This window comes from Danio rerio, chromosome 19, assembly GCF_052040795.2.
Source record: "Danio rerio strain M-AB ecotype USA chromosome 19, GRCz13ab, whole genome shotgun sequence".
NCBI lineage: Eukaryota > Metazoa > Chordata > Actinopteri > Cypriniformes > Danionidae > Danio > Danio rerio.
The window spans coordinates 34,781,743-34,804,334 of NC_141039.2; the positions used below are offsets into that span (position 1 = coordinate 34,781,743).

The 22,592-nt window shown below is 38.1% G+C and overlaps 1 protein-coding gene across 4 annotated transcripts in view; it reads right to left on the reverse strand.

Annotated features, from left to right (window-relative positions):
- Window positions 1-22,592, reverse strand: part of hpca (hippocalcin) — an 802,490-nt gene that overhangs the window by 717,437 nt on the left and 62,461 nt on the right. For all 4 annotated transcript variants that reach the window (XR_015515788.1, XR_015515787.1, XM_087294114.1 and 1 more), the window contains 2 exon segments: window positions 6,412-6,558; window positions 2,942-3,223 (listed from right to left, as the gene is read on the reverse strand). Coding sequence is in view for 2 of the 4 variants with exons in the window: in XM_087294114.1 (XP_087150240.1) it covers window positions 2,942-3,223; window positions 6,412-6,507 (378 nt within the window). In the remaining 2 variants the exon portion in view is untranslated.

A 22,592-nucleotide genomic window follows, 5' to 3' on the forward strand; every position in this document is an offset into this window, starting at 1 on the left:
TTACAGGATTTTAACTCCTTAATTACAAATTCATAAATGATATCACTGATTTGGTGGAGAAAAACCACACAAAAATGTGTTTTTTCAATATAAAAAGTAATTGTGGACTGGATTTTTTTACCTTTTCTTAAAGTCTTGGACATGTGAAACAGCATTGCCTTTGATGCATTGTTTTTGATTAATTTTTATTTTTTATTCTTCCTAATTTACTGTTTGTGGCTGTTTTTGCCCTATTGACTTCCATTAAAACCACATTTTTTTTTATTGCAAAACCATGACACCTTATAGTCATACATTTTAGATTTTTGGGGGTTTTCCCTGTTGGGAGGAGGTCAAACTTGTCATTGTTACTGTTGATCATCAGTTGGCACCGTTAACCCTTTAGACAGGCCTGTAGTTTCTGAATTTTATATGGAGTATAACAGCAAATTACCGTGTGTTTGTGTATGTGTCCAGCCTGATCTTACAAGGAAATGTAAGTATTTTACGTTTTGTCAGTTTAGTGGCTAATGTATACAAACTCATATTATACTAGTTCAGTCATATAAAAAATGTATGATTTTAAAAAGGAGGCGTGGCACCCAACCCCACCACTAACCGCAACTGTCATTGGGTGATGAGCAAATCGTACTAAAATGTTTGAAGTAGATCGTACGAATTCATACAAATTAGCCACTAAATTAAAAAGTTACGAATTGCCATGAGATTGCGTTGGTGTGTCTGTGAGTGTGTGAGAGTGACCTTTACGCACTTACATTGTGTCTGAGAAAATCAAAATTTGCATCTCAGCTCTCAGAACTACATGGAGTAAACAAAAACAAAGACTGTATTTATGCATCATCAAATGCGGATATAATGGAAGTCAACAATGAAAATCTAACAATGCATCAAAGCCAATGTTGTTACTAATCTTTCACGTACAAGACTGTGATGAAAGAAAAAAAAACAGACCACAATTACTTTTATATTGAACTTTTATATTTTATGTCACATCATTTTGTGTTTTTTTTCACCAAATCAGTGACATCCTTCGTGAACTTGGCAATTAAAGGGTTCTATCTATCTATCCATCCATCCATCCATCCATCCATAAATATATATATATATATATATATATATATATATATATATATATATATATATATATATATATATATATATATATATATATATATATATGCATGTGTGTGTGTGTGTGCGTGTGTGTGTGTGTGTGTGTGTGTGTGTGTGTGTGTGTGTCCGGATCACCCTAAGGAAATCCACACAAACTCGGGGAGAACATGCAAACTCCACACAGAAACTGACTCAGCTTGAACCAGTGGCCTTCTTGCAGCTTTGAACACTTCAGTTTGGAACGACATGTCAATACGACACTCTTGATAGTTTTCACTCCGAAATGCACTTAAGAGGGTCATAAATCCTGTTTGGAACTCAGCAAAAAAAAATAACTAATCGTTTTATTGAAGCGAAGCATTCAATGAATCACTCATTTAGATAGCAACTTAAAAGTGTCTTAATTTGGTCCCGTTATGTCCCGCCTCAACCTTTTTATCACCACAGGCCGGTCAACGCTTGACAATTTCACAGAGGACCGGGGTAGCACTACAGTGTTTGGGTGTTCTGTGTTTGTCTGAGATATTTTGTCTATTGAAATGTGTATATTCCATACCAGCTGCAGGTGATTGATAAGTTCTCGTCACGTGACTCGCGGTGCGCTGGAAGTTGCAAGCGCGTCTTCCTGCTTGCGTGCACAAGCCACACATAACAAACTTGTGTGAACTCTAGAAAAGACTTGATTTGTGGACGATCCTTAAAAGGCTGCCGTCATTTGCGATCTCCAGCAGTTGATCTTCTTGATTAGACATGGTGGATTCGCGTGATTTGTTGACAAATGCATTGAGGATCTATTTTGTAGTTTACTTTGTAGTTTGCGGGTCCTTCACTGGGCCTTTTTCCCTTAGCAAATAAATTTTCCAAAGACGTCTGTTTCTTACTAATTTTGCCTCATGTGGGTTAAATTTGGGCACCCAAGTGACCGAGATGTAAGCGAGAGAATGCAAACGATTCTTCAAAATAAAAGATCGTTCTAATGATGCACAGAAATGGTTGAGAATCACTGGTCTAAATGAAGTCCTTAGCCATTAGTTATAGCAAATATTACTATTTAAAAATCGAGCATTAATATATTAACAATAGGAAATTTACAAAATATCTTCATGAACATGATTTCTACTTACAAATCTAATAAATTTTGGAATAAAAGAAAAATTGATAATTTTGACCCATAAAATGTATTTTAGACTAATTACACAATGCAATTCTGGTTTTGTGGTCACATACACACTTTAAAAAATGCATTTCTGGCTTCCATATTATGCAGTTAAGGATTATTATACAATTTTAGTTTAGACTGGCTGGTTTTAATACCATTAACCTAAAATTTGACTATGAAATAGCAAAAATAGTATGATAATATAAAGCTATAACTTTACAAAAACAACAACAAAATAATAAATATGTACATATAATATATTTTTTTACCTTTACCTACAATTTTTCTAATATTTACGTATATACAGTTTTTTATTTACACAATCTGTAAAAAAAAATAATATTTAGTAATAAAGTTATCACTTTATTACATTTCAAATGGCATTTTATGTTTTTTAAAATGAATCTCTACAATCCCTAAATCAGGCTTGTTACCTTGTGTTTTAAGACCAATTTGTTCCCTTTGGCAAATATTATGAGTATAACCGTATTGTATTATCAGTTGGTCAAAGAGCAACAACAGTTGAGCAGCCAGCATAATGCCAGATCAGCTATAGCCAAAAGTTCAGGATCATCGAGCATACTATCCTTGACAGTTAGCATTTAGCAGTTAGCATCTTACATCTCAAGACGAAATAACACACGAATAATGTCCTAGAATGCCTCTGACCTGCACGATCTCTAGCATTTCCTCGCGGCTGATGTAACCGTTGCCATCCAGATCGTACATGCTGAAGGCCCACTTCAGCTTCTGCTCCAGTTTTCCCCGTGACGTCACGCTCAGAGCAATGATGAACTCCCGGAAATCGATGGTGCCGTCGTTGTTGGTGTCAAATGTACGGAAGACATGCTCTGCGAACTTCGAGGCGTCACCATACGGGAAGAAGTTGGCATAGATCTTCTTAAACTCCTCGACGTTCAAGTGTCCACTGGGACAGTCTTTCAGAAACCCCTGTTTGGAAGGAACAACATACAGTGTATTACGATTAGTTGCGTGCTTCTTTATTAAAATATGACATCTAAGGTCAAATACAAGCATCCCAAGATCCCCAAACTCATAAAGCAATTCTCCTGATGATGCTGTAATTTCCTCTTAAGCCTTCGTCCTTCACAATCAGCCATTTAAAAACAAATGGGAAGATGTAGTGATGCATTTGTGTCCTACTTTCAGGTTTGGACATTGGACTTCAAACATAACCTGTGTTCAAGTGATTTTATTTAAACTATTTGATCTGACTCACCATATAGTTTCATAATTTTGTCTTTTTTATATCCCCTCCAAACAAGACCAGGCTTTGTTAGCACTAATGCAACATAATGAAAAAGAAACAGATCCATTAGGTGTTCGATTATGAAATATGTGTACTTTATGATTTCGGGAAAGTGATGAAAATGTCGTTGGTTTGTTGATTTCCAACAGCACTTTTAGCCTCAGACAGCCTCAGGGCCTCATGTTACAGTAGCTTAAATATACGTATACACATACTGTACATAAACCCTTAACCTTCTTTCACAAGGGACAGTCGTATCAGCTTGGGGAAACAACGGTGGGATGTATATTTAACTGAAAGTCGTTTCCCACGACCACCACTTATAGAGATATACAGCTAATATTACATTTGCCCCATTTTTGGGAAACGGTGACAGTTACTTCTCCTCAGATACAGTTATTATTTAGAAATTATTCTAATTTTATTTTTCAAATATTTCCCAAGGGATGTCTAATGGAGAGAAAAATCTGTCAAGTCTTTTTCAAATCTAATAGTTTTTATAACACATTTTTTAAAAGCTAATTTTTTTTCTTTATGATTATCGTACAAAATATTTTACTAATTATATTGCATGATGGTATTCATTCAGTTTAAAGTATAATTTGAAGGCTTAACTAGGTTAATTATAGGCAAATTAGGTTGTTAAGTAAGTCACTGTGGTGGTCTGATCTTATTTATTCAATTTCCTATGGGTTAGTCTCTTTCAGAGGTCGGCATAGCGGTATTAACCCCCAACTATTCCAGCATATGTTTTATGCAGCGGATGCCGCAATCTTATACTAGGAAACACACTCTCACATTCACACTTGCACTCATAAACTACAGCCAAAGGTTATTCAGTCTTTAGACTTTGGAGGAAACTGGAGCACCCAGACACGATGAGAACATGCAAACTCCACACAGAAACGCCAACTGGCCTAGCCGGGACTCGAACCAGTGACCTTCTTGCTGTGAGGCGACAGTGCAAACCACTGAGCCACCAAGCCACCCCTGATCTGTAGCCAATCGGGGGGGGGGGGGGGAAATTCAACTAATGTTGACCCGAAAAAAATATTTTTACAAATAGAAAAACTGCTTTTATTGCAGCCAAACTAAAAGAAGTACGCATCTTAATTAAAGAATGTTTGGGTATTTGAGCAGAAAAACAAGATGAAAACACTGAGTAAGAAAATAATTTTCACGGCACTTAATCTATGAATGTTACTGATTAGTAACCAATTAAACCCAATCCAATTATATTTTTGTACCCCTTCCCTTTCCCTTGAAACCGAATGTGAAGGGGAGGGGCTTCAAATTTACCCTTAAAAATGGGACAGCACAACAACACCTGCACACGTCATCATATGTCATCGCGATCACTTACTTCATATTAGATCAGACGATCGCGACTCCTGTAGTTATTCCAGTTGTGTTATTTTTTGGTATTTATCTTCAGGAAATCACTGAAGGCGTATTTTATGTTATCATAACGATATATAATGTGGTAATAAGATCACAACCGTACTGTATTTACACCGTGGCCATATTCATTTATGTAAACACACAAAAACAACATTAACAGTAAAGCAGACACTGTAAAAAAGGTCATTCCCAGCCACTAGACTCTACTGACAGGGTATTCCAGTGTCATCGAGTGTCAGAATGTTTTGAGACTGCTGCACAGGAGTTATTATTATGGATTATAGATAGCAAAATTTAGCAGCTTTTATTTTAGGTTTTTTTTTTAAAGCATGACAATAAAACATGAATATATTATAAATATATTTAAACATTAGCTTGTTAAACATTCATGCACGGACGCGGTCTCACCCAGTCATTGGGTCTCACAGCTTGGCAGGTCTGTCTTGCCTTCATAAAGCACGTGCTCTCATAAATAATTAAGAAGCAGGGTCTTCTCATCATAGGATAAGAAAACTCAGCTATGAATAATAATGAGAAATCAACGCGCCATCTATCCACTGGCCGATTTTGATCCCACCCCCAAAATAATTTTAAATATGGAAGATGAAATTAGCTGACAAAAGCTCAGAATTATCCGGTTTTACCCACAATTAAAGCTGACAGCTGCTAAAATTGTTTTTACTGATGCTTAACTCAACACTACTTCGGGGTGTCTTAAATCTTTAATAAACATTCAGAACGAAAACAAAACAGTGTATCATACAGATGCATTGTAAAAGATGCAGGGTTTCACACATTTCCTTCATATTGTCCTAACACAAATCGATTAGGTTAACTTAATTGTTTTTTTTAATTGAGCATAAAAGAATTAAGTTGTCCCCCCCCAAAAAACTCAAGAATTGTGTTGATTCAGCTAATTTTAAATTAGTAAACACAAAGATGCAAACAGACATCTTGCAGCATGATTCGCGCAAATGAGTTAGGTGCACCTCTGAAAGGATCTAGTGTACTCAGACACAATGGCGCCAAACAAATATACGCTGTTTTTCAGCCTTCCTAAAGCACATAAACACATATATTCTCTCAATAAAATCCATGTTAGCCATTTAGCAACAAAGCTAGAGTCACTGGTTAGACAGAAGCCCAGCCCATGACAGTAATCCGCATCTGTTGTGAAGTGAACTTCATGTGCAAATGAAAGAAATTTGACACACATTTCTCTTATATTGTCTAGATACAAATCGATTAAGTTAACCTAATTGTTTTTCAAGTTTAAGCGGATTGAACATAAAACAATTAAGGTGTCAAAAAAAAGCCTTAAGAATTGTGTTGATTCAGCTCATTTTAAATAAGTAGTTTGAACAATCAGGAAAAAAACAAACATTTTTTGTGTGTTTTATTGATTTGTAAATAATTCAAAACTCAATCTTGTTCCCACTTAAGATCACGTTTCTTAATATGTTCTTACCTTGTACCACTCCTGCAGCTCATGGTCAGTAAACTCTGTGTTCTCCCTCAGGTCCTGTAGCATCTCAGGCCTGAGTTTGCTGTTCTGTTTTCCCATGATGATACGTCTCTGTGGTCGCAGTGACAACACCAAGGCCCCTGGTCAAACCTGTCCACAAAAACGACACGAGAGCCAATGAGGTGAGACCTGGAAACATTTCACAGCAGGAGACAAGTTCAAGTGATAAGAAAGAGTTTTAGTTATGAGGCCAGGGCTCAAGTGATTAGGCACCACGAACATGAAATTTCAGCTAATTAAGAATCGTAGTCCTCTTCCAAATCATAACAAGTGTGTCTGAACTCTCCTGCTACCGGTGTACCACCCATCAGGGCTCAGTGAACTCTAATGTCTCCCCTGACATTACATGGATAATTAGAGCCAATGTGTTTGTGTGTCCGTATATGTGCGTTTGAACATGTCCATTAGTGAATGAACAGCACCCTTCTGAGCTGACTCATTCTCACTTCCTGCGCTCTGATAAAAATACATAAACTGTCTGTACGCCGGCTGTTAATAATAGGAAGTGTACAAATTAATCGGTCCAAATGTGCTACAGAAAAACAGCCGCTCTCTCTTGATGTTCAGAGAACATAGTTAGCTACCTGCGCTAATTAATAACAGAGCCGCCTACAATTACTGCGATCTGAAGCCAAACAGTGAACCGTGGTAAAAACACTGGAGGAGGATGACTGCACACAAACAAGACTCTCGGAGATGTATGAAAGCATCCAGCAATGAACACTAGAAACATTTATCTCGAATGCACAGGGAGCGCTAGGAGCTCAATGAAGAGTGATTATCTGACAGTACGAGACTGAGCTAGAGTTTAAGCTAAATTACCTTACATAAGCATTGAGAAAAAAGAATATCCCCCAAACTGTATCACTTTCAGGGATGCTAATTTTTTGCGCGATTATGGATGATAGCAGCCTGTCTGATTTGATTTTCCAACCCCATGCTGAGTGTGTGTGCTCTCTAGAGAGAAATAATTCCCGGCGGAGAGGGATCAGATGAGGAAAACCTAATTTAAAGCTACTTTTTAGCTCTCCAGATGCATTATTTGAGGAAGGAATCAGTGTTTTTTTATGAAATGACACAGATCAAGTTTATTTGAGTCCAGGGGTGGGGCTAAGGTTGGGTTTGCAATAAAAACAGCCAATAAAAAAGTCACTTTCAGCTGCATTTAGAGGAGACATGCTGAGAAAAAGGTTTTACAAGTCTCTGGTGTCCTAGAATGTGTCTGTGAAGTTCTAGCTCAAAATACCTCACTGATTATTTATTATACCAAACTTTAAATGCCTCTTTTGAGCTGCATGCAGTGCTTTTAATGTGCACACCTAACCCCGCCTCTAACCCTACCCCTTTCAGTGAAGTCACCAGCTCCATTGAGTACATTGTACCTGACACTGCATGTCTCAGCTTGCATATGCAAGTCTGCAGTCAGATACTGGCTTTTTTTGAGTGCAAGCAAAAACACAACTTGCTCGTATGTGTCTCTTTAATTGGTAATTTGCTGTTGTTCGACACCCCTTTTCCAGACAGGTGTGATGCTGCGTTCACACCAGACACGGATAAAGCCTCAAGCATGAGTGATTTACATGTTAAGTCAATGCAAAGATGCAAACAGACATCCTGCAGAGCAATTCACGCAAATGGTGCGATCGGAAGCACAGCTGAAAGCCTCCAACTTAGATGTATAGTTTCTGGAGGTGATGATGAGCTCACAGAGCTAGGTGCACCTCTGAAAGGATCTAGTGGACTCAGACATAGCGCTGAACTAAAATTGCTGTTTTTCAGCATTCCTAAAGCACATAAACACATCTATTCTCTCAATAAAATCCATGTTAGCTATATAGCAAACAGAAGCCCCGCCCATGACGAGAAACCGTATCTGTTGTGAGGTAAATTTCATGTGCAAATGTAGCACATTTGGCTTAGTATCCAAGGAACAAGCTATAAAGGTGTCATGCTGTGTTCACACCAGACGCGGCACATGCAAATAAATCGTGATAATAAATGCGTTAACATTTTGAGTTTACTCGCTTCATTCACCCGTCTAATAGCGCGATTTATTCGCACATGCCGCATCTGGTGTGAACACAGCATGATGCCTTTATAGCTTGTGCCTTGGATGCTAAGTCAACAACAAACAAAACATCTGAATGCAGTTCTTTATACTCAGGATCCACGTTTTAAAAACGAGTTTAAAAAAGGTTTTGTCGTGTCAAGTATTATACGTAAATGTACATAAAAGCATGCACACAAAACGAAGCAAAAATAAGTTTAAAGTGACATTTAATAAAGTAAACGATGAAAGATTTGCATTTTTAAATGAATTAATAGTATCTTTACACGTTTTATAAATATTTACTTAACCCTTTGATGCACTACATGGGTCTAAAGTGACCAGTCTAAGTTTATTTTTTCTATATCTATTTTATAGCTTGTGCATTAAAGGGGTTAATTGAAGTACCACCGGTACACTTTTTATTCATAGTCGTTCATATATTTGATTTAGTCATAACTAAATCATTACTATATCAGTATGGTTAAAAATATTTAAAATCACAATTTTAGCAAATTTGAGATTACAATATTTATTTAAAATCGCAATTACAAAGTACACTAACTGACAAAAGTCTTGTCGTCGATCCCAGTTGTAAGAGCAACAAACAATAACTTGACTTCTAGTTGATAATTTGGAAAAGTGGCAGAAGTTACATTTTCAGATGAATCATCTGTTGAACTGCATCCCAATCATCACAAATACTGCAGAAGACCTATTGGAACCCACATGGACTCAAGATTCTCACAGAAATCAGTCAAGCTTGGTGAAGGAAAAGTCATGGTTTGGGGTTACATTCAGTATAGGGGTGTGCGAGAGATCTGCAGAGTGGATAGAAGCATCAACAGCCTCAGGTATCAAGACAATTGTGCTGCCCATTACATTACAAACCACAGATGAGGGCAAATTTTTCAGCAGGATAGCGCTTCTTCTCATACCTCAGCCTTCACATTTAATTTCCTGAAAGCAAAGAAGGTCAAGGTGCTCAAGGATTGGCCAGCCCGGGCATCAGATGTGAATATTCTGGAGCATGTATGAGGTAAGATAAAGGAGGAGGCATTGAAGATGAATCCAAAGAATCTTGATGAAGTGTGGGAGTCCTACAAGAATGCATTCTTGCTATTCCAGAGGACTTTATTAATAAGTTATTTGAGTCATTGCAGAGATGTATGGATGCAGTCGTCCAAGTTTATGGGAGTTATACACAATATTAATTCTTTTTACACTGCAGCATGACTTTATTTTCTACAATGCACATTATTTCTGTTAAGTGACAAGACTTTTGTCTGAACAAAGTCAGACCTTACAATCATAATTAAATAATTTAAATCAAGACATGATCTTATTTTATATTGGTAAAATAAGCGTATCTAGAAGTCTTTGCCTTTAATATAATCCACTTCTAATACCAAATGATCAATTGAAGTCAAGTTATTATTTGCTGTTCTTTCGTCAGGTAGTGTATATAACTCCAAACTTCCCCATATCATGCAGTGCTCAAACACCACCAGGATCCAAAAAGCCTTTAACCTCGGCCTAATCCTGTGATTATTTGTCCCGAACAATTTATGCCTATAGCTTGAGGCTGATTTACAGACTTAGCCATTTATGGTTGAAGCCAAGGCAAATGATTTAGCACAAAGATCACAACCAGGCCAATGACGGCGCGTTTGAGGGGGAAGGGTGAAAAATGAGGAAGAAAAATAACAACAATGGCAAGAATGCAGAGCAGGAGCCGCTTACACTGGCAGGAGGCCCAGTGATGATGAAAGAGCATCACTGTCGAATGTTGGTGTTGGACTGACCAGCAGACGGCTCTTTGACGTGCCTGTTGTTTTCATTACGCCATCTGATTTGTGCCTCAACCAGTTCTGTGGATATTTACTGGATTTCAGCGTTTGATGTTGCGCTTTTACTAGAGCCAGAAATCAGAGAGCGAATATTAAACTAAAACAGGAAATTTGTGCTGATAACCCTTTGTATTTGGAAGCTGATACACGTCTATATGTTTATAAAGCATTTACTGCCCATACTGATATGGTCACCGATATATTGTGCATCACTCATTTTTATGTTTAAAAAATGTTGTTTTACAGTTAAATTTTCAGCGTTTAGTCTGACTAATTTTCTGCCTCAACCAGTCCAGCTCTGTGGATATTAACTGAATTTCAGCTTTTGAATTTAATGTTGTTTTCTACTAGACCCGGAAAATGTTAAGGGTATAGTGTTGGAATATGTAATAAATTCCATGCGTGTTCAATATAAAAGGTCAAGAGAGATTTTTATTCAATATTAAACATATTAGTAATTTATCCCAGAATAGAGTCCCAGAATTCTATTATCCTCAATGCAATGCAAAAGTTGCATTCAGGAGGTGTGCAACAGTTCATTTCCTGACTTCAAATTATATAGGCAGCTAACATTAACAGGTTAAATTTAGTGAATTTCATCACTTGTCAATCATTCTCCGGTCTTCATTGGCCGCACCCATACATACATCCTCTTTTTCTACGAATTCTCTGCACAACATTAAAAGCATAAGACTTTCTCCACCCGGTTAGGCTTTCCCAACTGCACATATTCTCTGTTCAGTTTTAACATATTTCTGCTGACAGGAAGTTTAACTGCAGTGCTCAAGTTTATTTTAGACAATCAGGCCTTTGCATCTCTATCAGCTCAATCTACTTCTGCTAAAATGCTTCATTAGTACATCACACTCAACAAAAATTCAGTTAATAAATCACCTTTAAGCAATACAAATTGTTCAATGAAAAGAAAAAGAAAAAAAAGTAAAAAAAAATCTTTTGTAATTCCTTTTTCCCAACAATAGAAAACTGAAACTGAAAATCCAAGCAAATACTGATAACACTTTGTATTTGCCAGCCAATAATCGATAAATTGGCTGATAAATATAAACCTTGATATAGAATTGTATGAGCCTGTCTTAAAAAAGCAAACAAATACAGTGGAAGACTGATTTGATTTTTAACTTTTTATTGGCCAATTGCAATATGGTTGCCAATGTATTGTGCATTATTAATGTTAAAACATTGAATATATATTCATGTTATGGCAAAGCTGAATTTTTCGTATCTTTACTTTGTAAGAATACTAAATTGGATTTTGTTCCGGTACTACCCTGTGGATATTTTCTGGATTTCAGCATTTGCGATTGATGTTGCACTGCTACTAGAACCAGAAATCGGAGAGCCAATGGTAAACTGAAACCGAAAAAATTAACCATCACAATAACCCTTTGTATTTGGAAATAGATAACCGACATGTAGGTTATAGATAACTACAAATCTTGATGCAAACAAGTACATTGGACAGTCATTTTAATTTTAAAGCCTTTATACGTATTTATTGACCCATACTGATATGGTAATCAATATATTTTGCATCACAAATTTTTTATTGTGGAAATGTAATTTATTCCTGTGAAGATAAAGCTGAATTTTTAGCATCTTACTTCAATCTGACTGATTTTGTACCTCAACCACCCTGTGGATATTTTCTGGAATTCCGAATTTCTACTAAAACCAGAAAATGTAAAAATACTGAAATATTGATAACTCTTTGTATTTGGCAGCTAATTATCTATAAAAAGGCTGATAAATATAAATCTTGATATAGAATTTTACGAGCCTGACTTAAAAAAAAGAAAACAAATACAGTTTACAATTAATATGGCTGCCAATATATTGAGCAGCACTAAGTTTAATGTCTAAACATTGAATATGCTCCTGTGATGGCAAAGCCTCAACTACCATGTGGATATGTTCTGGATTTCAGCATCTGCAATTGACGTTGCACTTCAACTAGAAGCAGAAAGCAGAGAGTCAATAATAAACTGAAACTGGAAAAAATGAACCATTTCGATAATCCTTTGTATTTGGAAATGTGACCGATATATAGGTTAATAGCTACAAATCTTGACGCAAACAAATTCATTGGGCAAACGATATCATTTTAAAGGCTTTTAAAGCATTTATTTACCCATCCTGATATGGTCACTAATATATTATGCATCACTAATGTTTAATTGTGGAAATGTAATATATTCCGGTGAAGATAAAGTAGAATTTTCTGTATCTTTCTTCAATCGGACTGATTTTGTACAGCAACCACTCTGTGGATATTTACTGTATTTCAGCATTTGGATTTGATGTTGGTTTCTACTAGAACCAGAAAATGTAAAGGCAATAGAAATCCGAAATTGAAAATACTGATAACTCCTTGTATTTGGCAGCCGATAATCGATATTCCTGTGATGGCAAAGCTAAATGTTCATTATCCTTACTCTAGTCTGTCTGATTTTGTACCTCATGTACCCTATGGATGTTTTCTGGATTTTAGCATTTGCAATTCATGTTGCACTTCTATTAGAAACAGAAAACAAAGAGCTAATATTAAACTGAAACCAGAAAAGTGGACCATTACGATAATCCTTTGTATTTGGAAACCGATTAACCGATAAAGTATCTTACTTCAGTTTGACTGATTTTCTGCCTTGACCACCCTGTGGATATTTACTGGATTTCAGCCTTTGGATTCAGTTTGATGTTGCGCTTTTACTAGAACCAAAATAATATAGGAGAAGAAATATAAAACTGCAGGCTGGAGAAACCATGTCTGCATCAGCGACTGGAAAAACTCCAACTGGGTAGCAGTGCAATGTAAAGCGACATGTCTCTCTCTATGTAGCAGACACCTTGCTGATATACTGGAAGGAGTGCCGTTCCCCAGGGCTTGAATGTCATCACTCACACTGAGACATGCCACGATAGTTTTAACACTCTACATTCATTAGACTTTATAAAGGAAGGCTGATCCAAGCCTGGCTTTAAAAAAATGCCCTCAGCTCCAGCCAAGAAGAGTGGAACAAAAGACATCTGGAGGAAGGCGAAGACAATATATAAAGAATGAAGTGACTTCATCCACTTGCATTTTCTCACATAACTGTTCAATCCCAGAGGGAAATCACATCTTTCAAATATCTTGTTTCATGAAGGAGGTTAAATTTCTTGCTTCATAGAATTTTACCCAGCGACAAACATTAATAGTCTCCTCTGGGGTTTAAAAGTTCTCATACTATGCTTAGAATAGTCAACAAAGGGTTCAATCAAAACTGTATTTAGTGCTATTTACAATTCCGTCATGGCATGTACCATTTAAAAATTTGGGGTTTTTAAGATTTTGAAATTATTTAAATAGATATTCTCATTAAGGCAGCATTTAACTAGCTAACATACAGAAATATTATAAAATAATGTTACAACTTATTAACAATTTAAGGTCAGTTAGTCATGTAATTAATAATACTGATAATTCCATACATTTTTATATTTATATTTTTATATTTTTTGTACTCCAAAGTCCTGGGACGTTTCAATTTGTTTGGAAATGAAAATCAGGTTGCTGTCAGAACCCAATGTTAGGGCGACGTCAATGTCCAAAATCAGACAGATGTTGCAATTTGATTACTTTCCAACACAACCTAAAAACAACAACATCTAATAATGTTACAGCCTGACTTTGTGTGGATGTTATCACTATGACGTCTATTAGATGTTGGATTTTGGTTGCTATACATGACAAATACATGTCAGTATTTGACGTCAATATGACATAAGTTTAAGATGATTTTTGTCATTTTCCAACCTAAAATCAACGCCGTTATTGGACATCAAAATGACATTCTCCGTATACATTGGCGACCTAAATCTAACCTAATATTAACATCTTATGATGTTGGGTGTCTGCTGGGGTGGAGTGTTAGGATGCCATGATTGACAAAGGGCAAATTTTGCCAGGATGCCAGGGTTAAACCTCTACTTTTTTTTTCGAAGAACATCCTAGACTTCAGTTTAGGGTCTCATCCAAAAGACAGAGCTCACTGAGCAGTATAGAGTCCCATACTCTAGGACTTACATATACCACAGGTTGAGCATCCCCTGTTGGTCTCCCTAAGACCACTTCCGGCAGAAATTTAGGGTGCTTTCACACCTGTGAATCGATTCAGTTGTTCCGAAACAGAGATTAAAATTGTTACATTGTTGCTCTTTGCTCTTGGAGCGGTTCGCTTTCACACTGCAAAGTTTCTAATCGGACCAAAAGAGCTAAAACAAGTCACGTGCGAGTAAACTCTCCTTACATTGGTCAGAGTGTCAGGGTTTATTTTGCAGCTTTCCGCTCAGCTGTCAGGAGAGGTGGTGGTTTGGTGGTGATTGACAGGGTGCGCGCGCGTGACGTGTCTGAGGAGAGACACGGTGGGGAGGGGTGAGAAGGGTGCGCGACGATGCCTATTTGAGGACTGGGAGAGAGACGCGAGATTACCGGGAGATCATCACTCGTTTGCGGGCATCCGGAGACTCGCGAAACTTCCCGCCATACTCATAATTCTCTCTTCATATAGCCGTAAGCCTATTACATATCCATAAAACACTGTGATATAACCGCGCTCAGATCGGATCGCTTTCTCACTGCAATCGAACCGCTCCAGGGTTCATTTCAATCGAGCCGAGACCACCTCATTTAAGCGATCTCGGAGCGATTACTTTGGCGCGGAACAGAGCGCGATTGCACTGTTCACATATGCCAATCGAACCGCGCTAACTGGGCAAACGAGATACGTTCCGAAACAAAAGTGTAGGTGTGAAAGCACCCTTAGACTTCCCATGTGGTCTCACATTCAGGTACTGACCAGCCTCAGCCCTGCTTACCTTCAGTGAGCGACCATGTGAGAGTTGCAGAGAGCTAGCTTCTGGCCAATGTGTTGATATTTCAGGCCAATGCAATAACCGTTAACTCTTGTATTTGGAAGTCGAAAATCAAAATATAGGCTGATAAATTTTACTATATTTTTTTCTGAACTGCTAAAAAAAATGTTATCTAATAAAGTGGACGACTGCAAAATTAAAATTAAAATTCTTAACAGCAGAGTACCACGATAACTTCCTGTGAAGCAGACATGCAGATCTTTTTTATCATGTCATGTGGAAGGCACCCATTAAACCAGCAAATAATCCATCATTTATAGGCTGATAATACATTTATGGGTCGATAATGACAACATTAAAAACTAAGCATTTACTGACCAATAGCAATATGGTCACCACCATATCAAGCACCACTAGTTTCAGTGTTTCAAATCTGATGGCAAAGCTGAATTTTCAGTATTCACTCATTAAGATCAATCGAAATTTCTTCTTATTAAAACATTCATTCATCTTCCTCCATCTTAGTCCCTTATTTATCAGGCGTCGCCACAGTGAAATGAACCACTAACTATTCCAGCATACGCAGGGATGCTTTACGCAGCGGATGTCCATCCAGCCACAACCCAGTACTGAGAAACACTCATACACCAGTTCACACACACACTCATACGCAACAGCCAATTTTGTTTACCCAATTCCCCTATCCTGCATGTCTTTGGACTGTGGGGGAAACCGGAGCACCTGAAGGAAACCCACACAGACACAAGAGGACATGCAATCTCCACATAGAAATGCCAACTGGCCCAGCCGAGACTTAAACCAGCGAACTTCCTGCTGTGAGGTGACAGTGCTAACCACTGAGGCACGGTGCCACCCTATTATTAAAACAGTAGTGCTTCTTTAGGTTTCTCTGATGAACACATTCAAAAGACAGCATTTGTTTGAAACACAAATTTTTTGTGCACTTATAAAAGTCTTTATGGAATTAAGCACGGTGATAAATTCCTTCTCAGTAATGCCAGGGCAAGTGTATGAACAAAGTAAATGTGATCATTTACATCTCTCCTGAGTTATAAACTTCTGAACAGGAAAGAGTTCTTTCGGAAAAGTCTGCAAATACAAAAGCGTACAAAGAAGGAAATAACAAACAGAGCTTATTTATGACATAGACGTGGGACAAGTGCTTTTGAAAACCCCTGATGACAGCAGATTCAAGAACGTGGGATACGCCAAACCACGTTTGCTCACAAACCCCCACAAAACCTCAAACAGAATTTCTCCTTTTCTTGTTCTGTGCAGTTTCTCTTGTTCCTCCCCCTGGATGTTTGGGCTTAAGGGGTAATCCTCTCTCTCTCTCTCCAGTGTCCCACATGTGTTAGTGGTTGTTCTGACTGTTAAAATCCAGGACAGCCTTCCCACCCCATCCTACAGACAGCTGTTCCTCTCCTCTATGTGGGTCAGCAACATCTGGACTGCTAATCCAGCTGTAGAGGAATGGATGAAGAGAGTGACGCCACGCTCACCGGGAAAAAGACAGAGGTAAAAAATCACCAGAAATTCTGCACAATTCTGCATCTGCACCACCAAGTGTCAGTGTAGTCCCGACTGCCGCATCAAACAGCAACTCAACCAGAGGCTGTGAAATTTTGTTGAAAATGTATGTAGTTTTGCTGTAAGTGATGACATGCTGACCATTCCATGATGTAGTACGCATAGATGCGCCTGGAGCAGTCAAATTTGCCATCTACATATAGATAACTATGGTCAGAATGATATAAACAAAGAAATGTGTAAAGTGTGCTGACGGGAAAGAATTAAGCACAGTTTTGGCACACTTCATGTGTGCTTGTAGACATACAGTACAACACGTGTCACATGGGCATGTCTGTTACACCAATGAGATTGTACAAAATATTTGCGAAATGTAAAATACATAGCACCGGGTACATTTGATTGCACGTTCCAGATGACAAATCCACTACCGGACACTGTTTACATTTTTGTGAATCTGAAATACATTACTTAGGGTACGTTTTATTCAACCCAAGCTCATACTGCAAAACGTAGCCCCGGGGACGTTTCTGGAGACCGCTATTTACGTGGCCGGAGTTTTCGAGCGAACGCTGCGGGGCGGTGTGGCGCTGCTCCGCCCCTCCTCTTTGCGCTCGCCGACCGATGGCTCGCCTCCAAGTGGAGGGCTTTCCCGATGCAACCAGTGGTCCGCTTAGCTCACAGCGTTGCGTCGGCGGAGCGGAGGCCCTGGAGGAGGAGCCGGCCGCGGGGACGACGACCGGGATCGAGTCCGGGGAACAGCGGTTCCGAAAATCAGGTAAGACGAAAAACAGAATCCGAAAAATAAGGGCGAGAACGCGGCGGGATCCGAAAACGCAGTCGTAATCGAAGACGAGGGCTTTTGCTTTTTTTTTTTTCTGGATGGCTTTTGCGAACCGTCGCTCGGGTTTAGAGAAGGAGGAGGAGGAAGAGGAGGGCGGCCGAGTCAGCCGATCCGGCGGCTTTTCGCGCGAGAACGACCGTTCGTGCCCGCGCTCCCGAGACGCGAAAAAGCGCGCACAGCGGCCTCTCGCGGATCCGCGAAACAAAAAGCCGCTTGAATACGTACCTCCCTGCCAAAATGCTGTTCCCAAACGTCCGCGGGGCTACGTTTCCACAATGAGCCCGGGTTGGTTTTTTTGTACATTTCAGATACAAATCTTTCTTGTACGCATTCACAAAAAGGCAGGTCTCGTCCTAAAGATCAACTTGTGAACCAATGACCTAAAGTCAGTCAATGGTGCTTTCTAAATCACACATAAGTGGAAAAAGTGCACTGCGAATATGCAGTTTTACCTTGATTTTACAATGTTTTAGATAACTTTGAGGAACCCAAGCACTCTGCATTACAAGTGCAACACTGTACAAAGTGAGCTGTTGAGCAAACCGACCACGCCAGATAAGTTGTCCATATGGAAATAGATTGATGAAGTACATGTTTCCAATGAGGCTGTGTTAAGAATGTAGTTTGTCCCATTGTTATTTTTTACCCCACAGATGAGTACTAAGTGCGGCATGGTGGTGAATTAGGTAGTAGTGTATGAATGTGTGTGAATGCAAGAGTGTATGGTTGTTTCCCAGTACTGGGTTGCAGCTGGAAGGGCATCCACTGCGTAAAACATAAGCAAGAACAGTTCAAATGTTCATCCCGCTGTTGCGACCCCTGATAAATAAGGGACTAAGCTGAAGGAAAACGAATGAATAAACGAATAGATGAAGATTTTTCTACTAAACAATGGAAATGAAGGGTCAATTCAGAGGAAGGCTGGAGCGTTTTTTAGCAGGATTGTCCAAACTTGTTCCTGTAGGATGTTTATGTTTATAATGTTTATTTTAAACACTATATTCAACCAAACCACTTAATCTAGGTCTTTGAATTCAGTAGAAACTTGACTGTTTGAAGTCTATTCAGGAGGAGGACTAGAAACCCTTGACTTAAGGTACCATCTGAGATTGGGCTTTATGCTGCATTCCATTCTGAAGGGCTCATCTGTATGCACTAATCCGTTTTAAGGGTTTACCCTCTAGAATGAGAGATTTGAAGGGATAAATGGTGTAGGGAACCAAAAGACTGTTTATCGGAACACACTTATACGTCATCTAATATATCAAACATGCGCAAAGAATCATAAAAAAGGAAAGGATCCACCACTTGTATTGTTCAAAGAAGTGACCAGTTTTGAGCAATTTGGTTTGAAATGACCCTTCAATATGCTGACAAGATTGCTCTTAATCCAAAATGACATTCAGAGGCAGATTTCCTTTGCTTGTCCCATTTTACTATGAATGACGACATGTTGACCATTCCAAGTTTGCTGACACATTGATGTGTCTGGAGCATATATATCTATAGTCAGTCAAATATGAACCAAAAATCACCACTGACAAGAAAGAGTTGAGTTCAATCTCTCTACATTTATGCTGCCTTCCATTCTAAGGGGCTCATTCCTATGCCTTGATCCTTCTGAAGGATTTTACTCCCGGTGTACAAGCTTCGAAGTGATGAAGGGTGTAGCAGACAGCTGAGACATGTATGTGAACCATAAATTAAACATGAGCAATAAACCATGGCAGAGAAAATTGTCCATCGATTCTATCCGTTAACATCTATCATTCCAAAAAGTTTATAAAGCGTCCAGTTTTAAACACTTCTGTTAGTAATGATGTTTCAATATGCCGCTATCACTGACTCCAATGTTATGCTCAAAGGCAGATTTAAATGCAGTATTAAAATAAATAACAGTTGCATTAAAGCTATAACTCACTCAAAAAATGGCAATTCTGTCATCATCTCCTCACCCTTGACTCCCAAACCAGTTTGAATTTCTCTTGTTCAGTTAAACACAAATGAAGATGCTTTAAAGAACATCCAAGACCATTTGACCATTAACATTTGACATCCAAGAAAAATTATTAGTTATTAGTTTCCAGCATTCTTAGTTTCCAACGTTCTTCCAACATAACCAACATGGTTATTAGTTTCCAACATTCTTCCTACATCTTCAAGTATCTACTTTTGAATCTCACACTGGTTTGGAACAAGTCAAGAATGATGACAGAATTGTCTGAATGTTTTTGGGGTTAACTATACATTTAAGTGCTCGTTTTCTTGCAGGTGGTTAGTGTTCCGCATTTAAAAGTGCCGCAACTGTTCAATGAAATCACCCCATAGTTGTTGTTGTTGTTGTGTGGGAAAGCCTGAGGGCTGAGGAGGCTGAATATCTGAAACACAAGAGCCTCATTAAAATCCCTGCCAGCAAGAGAGCAGAGAGTGAATGAGCCACTGCACACCAGTGAAATAAAAGTGTAAGGCCGAGAGGAGAAAAGAGAAATGAAGGGAGGGAGTTAAAGTGCATCAGAAGAGGGGAGAAAGAGCCAAAAGATGAATCTCACAACAAGAGTATCTTATTCCTGCATCTATAAAAAGGCAGAGGAAAGAGGATGACAGAATTGATTTTTTTCCCCTTCCCCGCTCCTGCTTTTCTATCTCTCATCCATTTATGAGAAACAGAGGTAATCAGAGAATCAATCTGACCCGACAAGCGACTTTTGATCTTTCTAAATCAGCCGCCATCTCTTTCTCTGCCTCTTCCTTTATAATCCGCCAGCTCTATCCCTTCCTTCATTTCGCTTGCTTAAGACCCTTTTAATTCCTCTAAAGTTTAATTCTAATTGCGCAACCTTTGCATGAACCATCTCCTTTTTAAAATCTCTCTCTCTTTCCCAAAAGTCCAGTTTCAAAACTACCGAATCGTCTCAGTAGGCTGCATTTTAAGAAATCAAATATACCAAGCTGTTCCAAAAAAAAACGAGATGGCATAATTATGCAGCCTTTTAATATACCACCATTTTGAGCCATATCCCTTGCGGGCAAGGCAATCCCATAATGCACTGTGTTAAGTGTTTAAAAAAATTGATTAACAGGTTATATCGTATTAATAGCACACTACATTTCAGTATACACAGTGAAAAGCTTGTAAATAAATATGAAAACAACATATTGTTAAAGACATTAGAAACATTTGGGAGCAGAGATGAGCTTTTCGAGGTGAATGCGTACCTTTGCTCTAGGGGTCAAACAATGAAAAATAAGGTCACAAATATTGGTGTGATTCTGGAGTCAAAACAGCAAGTAAATCAGCATACTATCATCTTAAAACATTGCAAGAATCAGATGCTTTGTGTCCCATGAGAAACTTAGTCATGTTTTTATCACCAGCAGAGTGGATTACTGTAATGGACCCCTCACTGGCCTACCCAAAAAGACAGCTAATCCAAAATGCTGCTGCCAAGATTCTGACTAGAACCAGAAAATCTGAGCACATCACACCTGTCCTCAAGTCTTTACACTGGTTACCAGTTAAATTCAGAATAAATTTCTTAATAAATTAAGTCTTATTACTTAATTTTACTTAGGTCTTATTTCTTAATTCTATAAACCACAAAATGGCCTAAGACCTCAATACATTACAGATATGCTCTCTGAATACAAACCTAACAGGTCACTTGTATCAGGGTCAAGTAAATTAGAGGATCCAAAAGTTCAGTCAAAGCAGGGTGAATCCGCTTTCAGCTACTACTTCAGCTTCCAGAAATGATCAGATGTGCTCCAACATTAGATCCATTCAAATCAAGACCTAAACACATCTGTTTAGCCGTGCCTTTACTGAATGAGCACTGTGCTACGTCCTACAGATTGCACTATTATGTCTTTTGTTTATTTTTCATTCATTTAAATGTGTTTTTAACACATTTTCATCTGTTTTTAATCATTTTTTTATTTTAATCATTTTTAACGTCTTGTTTCTTTTATTCCCGTTCATCTAAAGCACTTTCAGTTACCATTGTGTGTGAAATGTGCTATATAAATAAACTTGCCTAGCCTAGATTTTTGCTTATTTTATTTCCACATCATGCCATTCATTTTGTAATTGAGTCTGTCTATTGGAAGAGAATTTAATGTAACTTATTCCATTTAAATAAAAGAGCATGAGAAAAATACTGACAGATGAAGCAAAATAAATATTCATTTTAAATATATCTTTTTGACAATAAAAACTATTGATTTTAAAACAGTATGAATTTGAAATCATAGGTTATATATAACAATATTTATTTGTGCAATTTTTTTTCCCCCGAACCCAAGAGCCAATATTTAATTTGCAGTTCTGATTTATAACATGCAGAAATGATTTCTAACCCTAACCTACACTAACCTTGACTTTAGTATAGTGTTGTTGCACATCCAGATCAATAGCATTACTGCTTGCAGCGACTGGATCCGCTATGAGCTTTGAGCTGGATCCATGAAGCCTGACCTTTTCTTGACAGGTAACTGCGTGATTGAGCTGACCAATAAAATTGACTGTGGAGTTCTTGGTATTAACATGCATTTTAAGTGATCCGATAACAAGTGGTCAGCCATGATGCATCACTATTGCATTCAAATGCATCTTTTCTGACCACTTGTGTTTGGATCTCTTCCAAACCTTTCCTCTCTATTTTGTCAGACTTTAAATCATATTTGCAGTCAAAAAACACATTTGAATCAATGAACTGCTGTTACACAGCTTTTGAGCAAGCAGGAAAGCAAGCAAGTGAAATATCATGATCTTAATTCATGTGTTCTGGTGCAATGCAGCAAAGTATGAACACCCTTTGAGGGTCTTTTTTTGAGCTAAATGCTTTCAATCATATGAGCATTCACACTTTGAAAGTAGAAAAACCCCAAAAGATTTAGACCCTGTTTATACAGGTATTTATCACTGTTTATGAATACAGTAACACTCCAGTTTTTTTTGCAC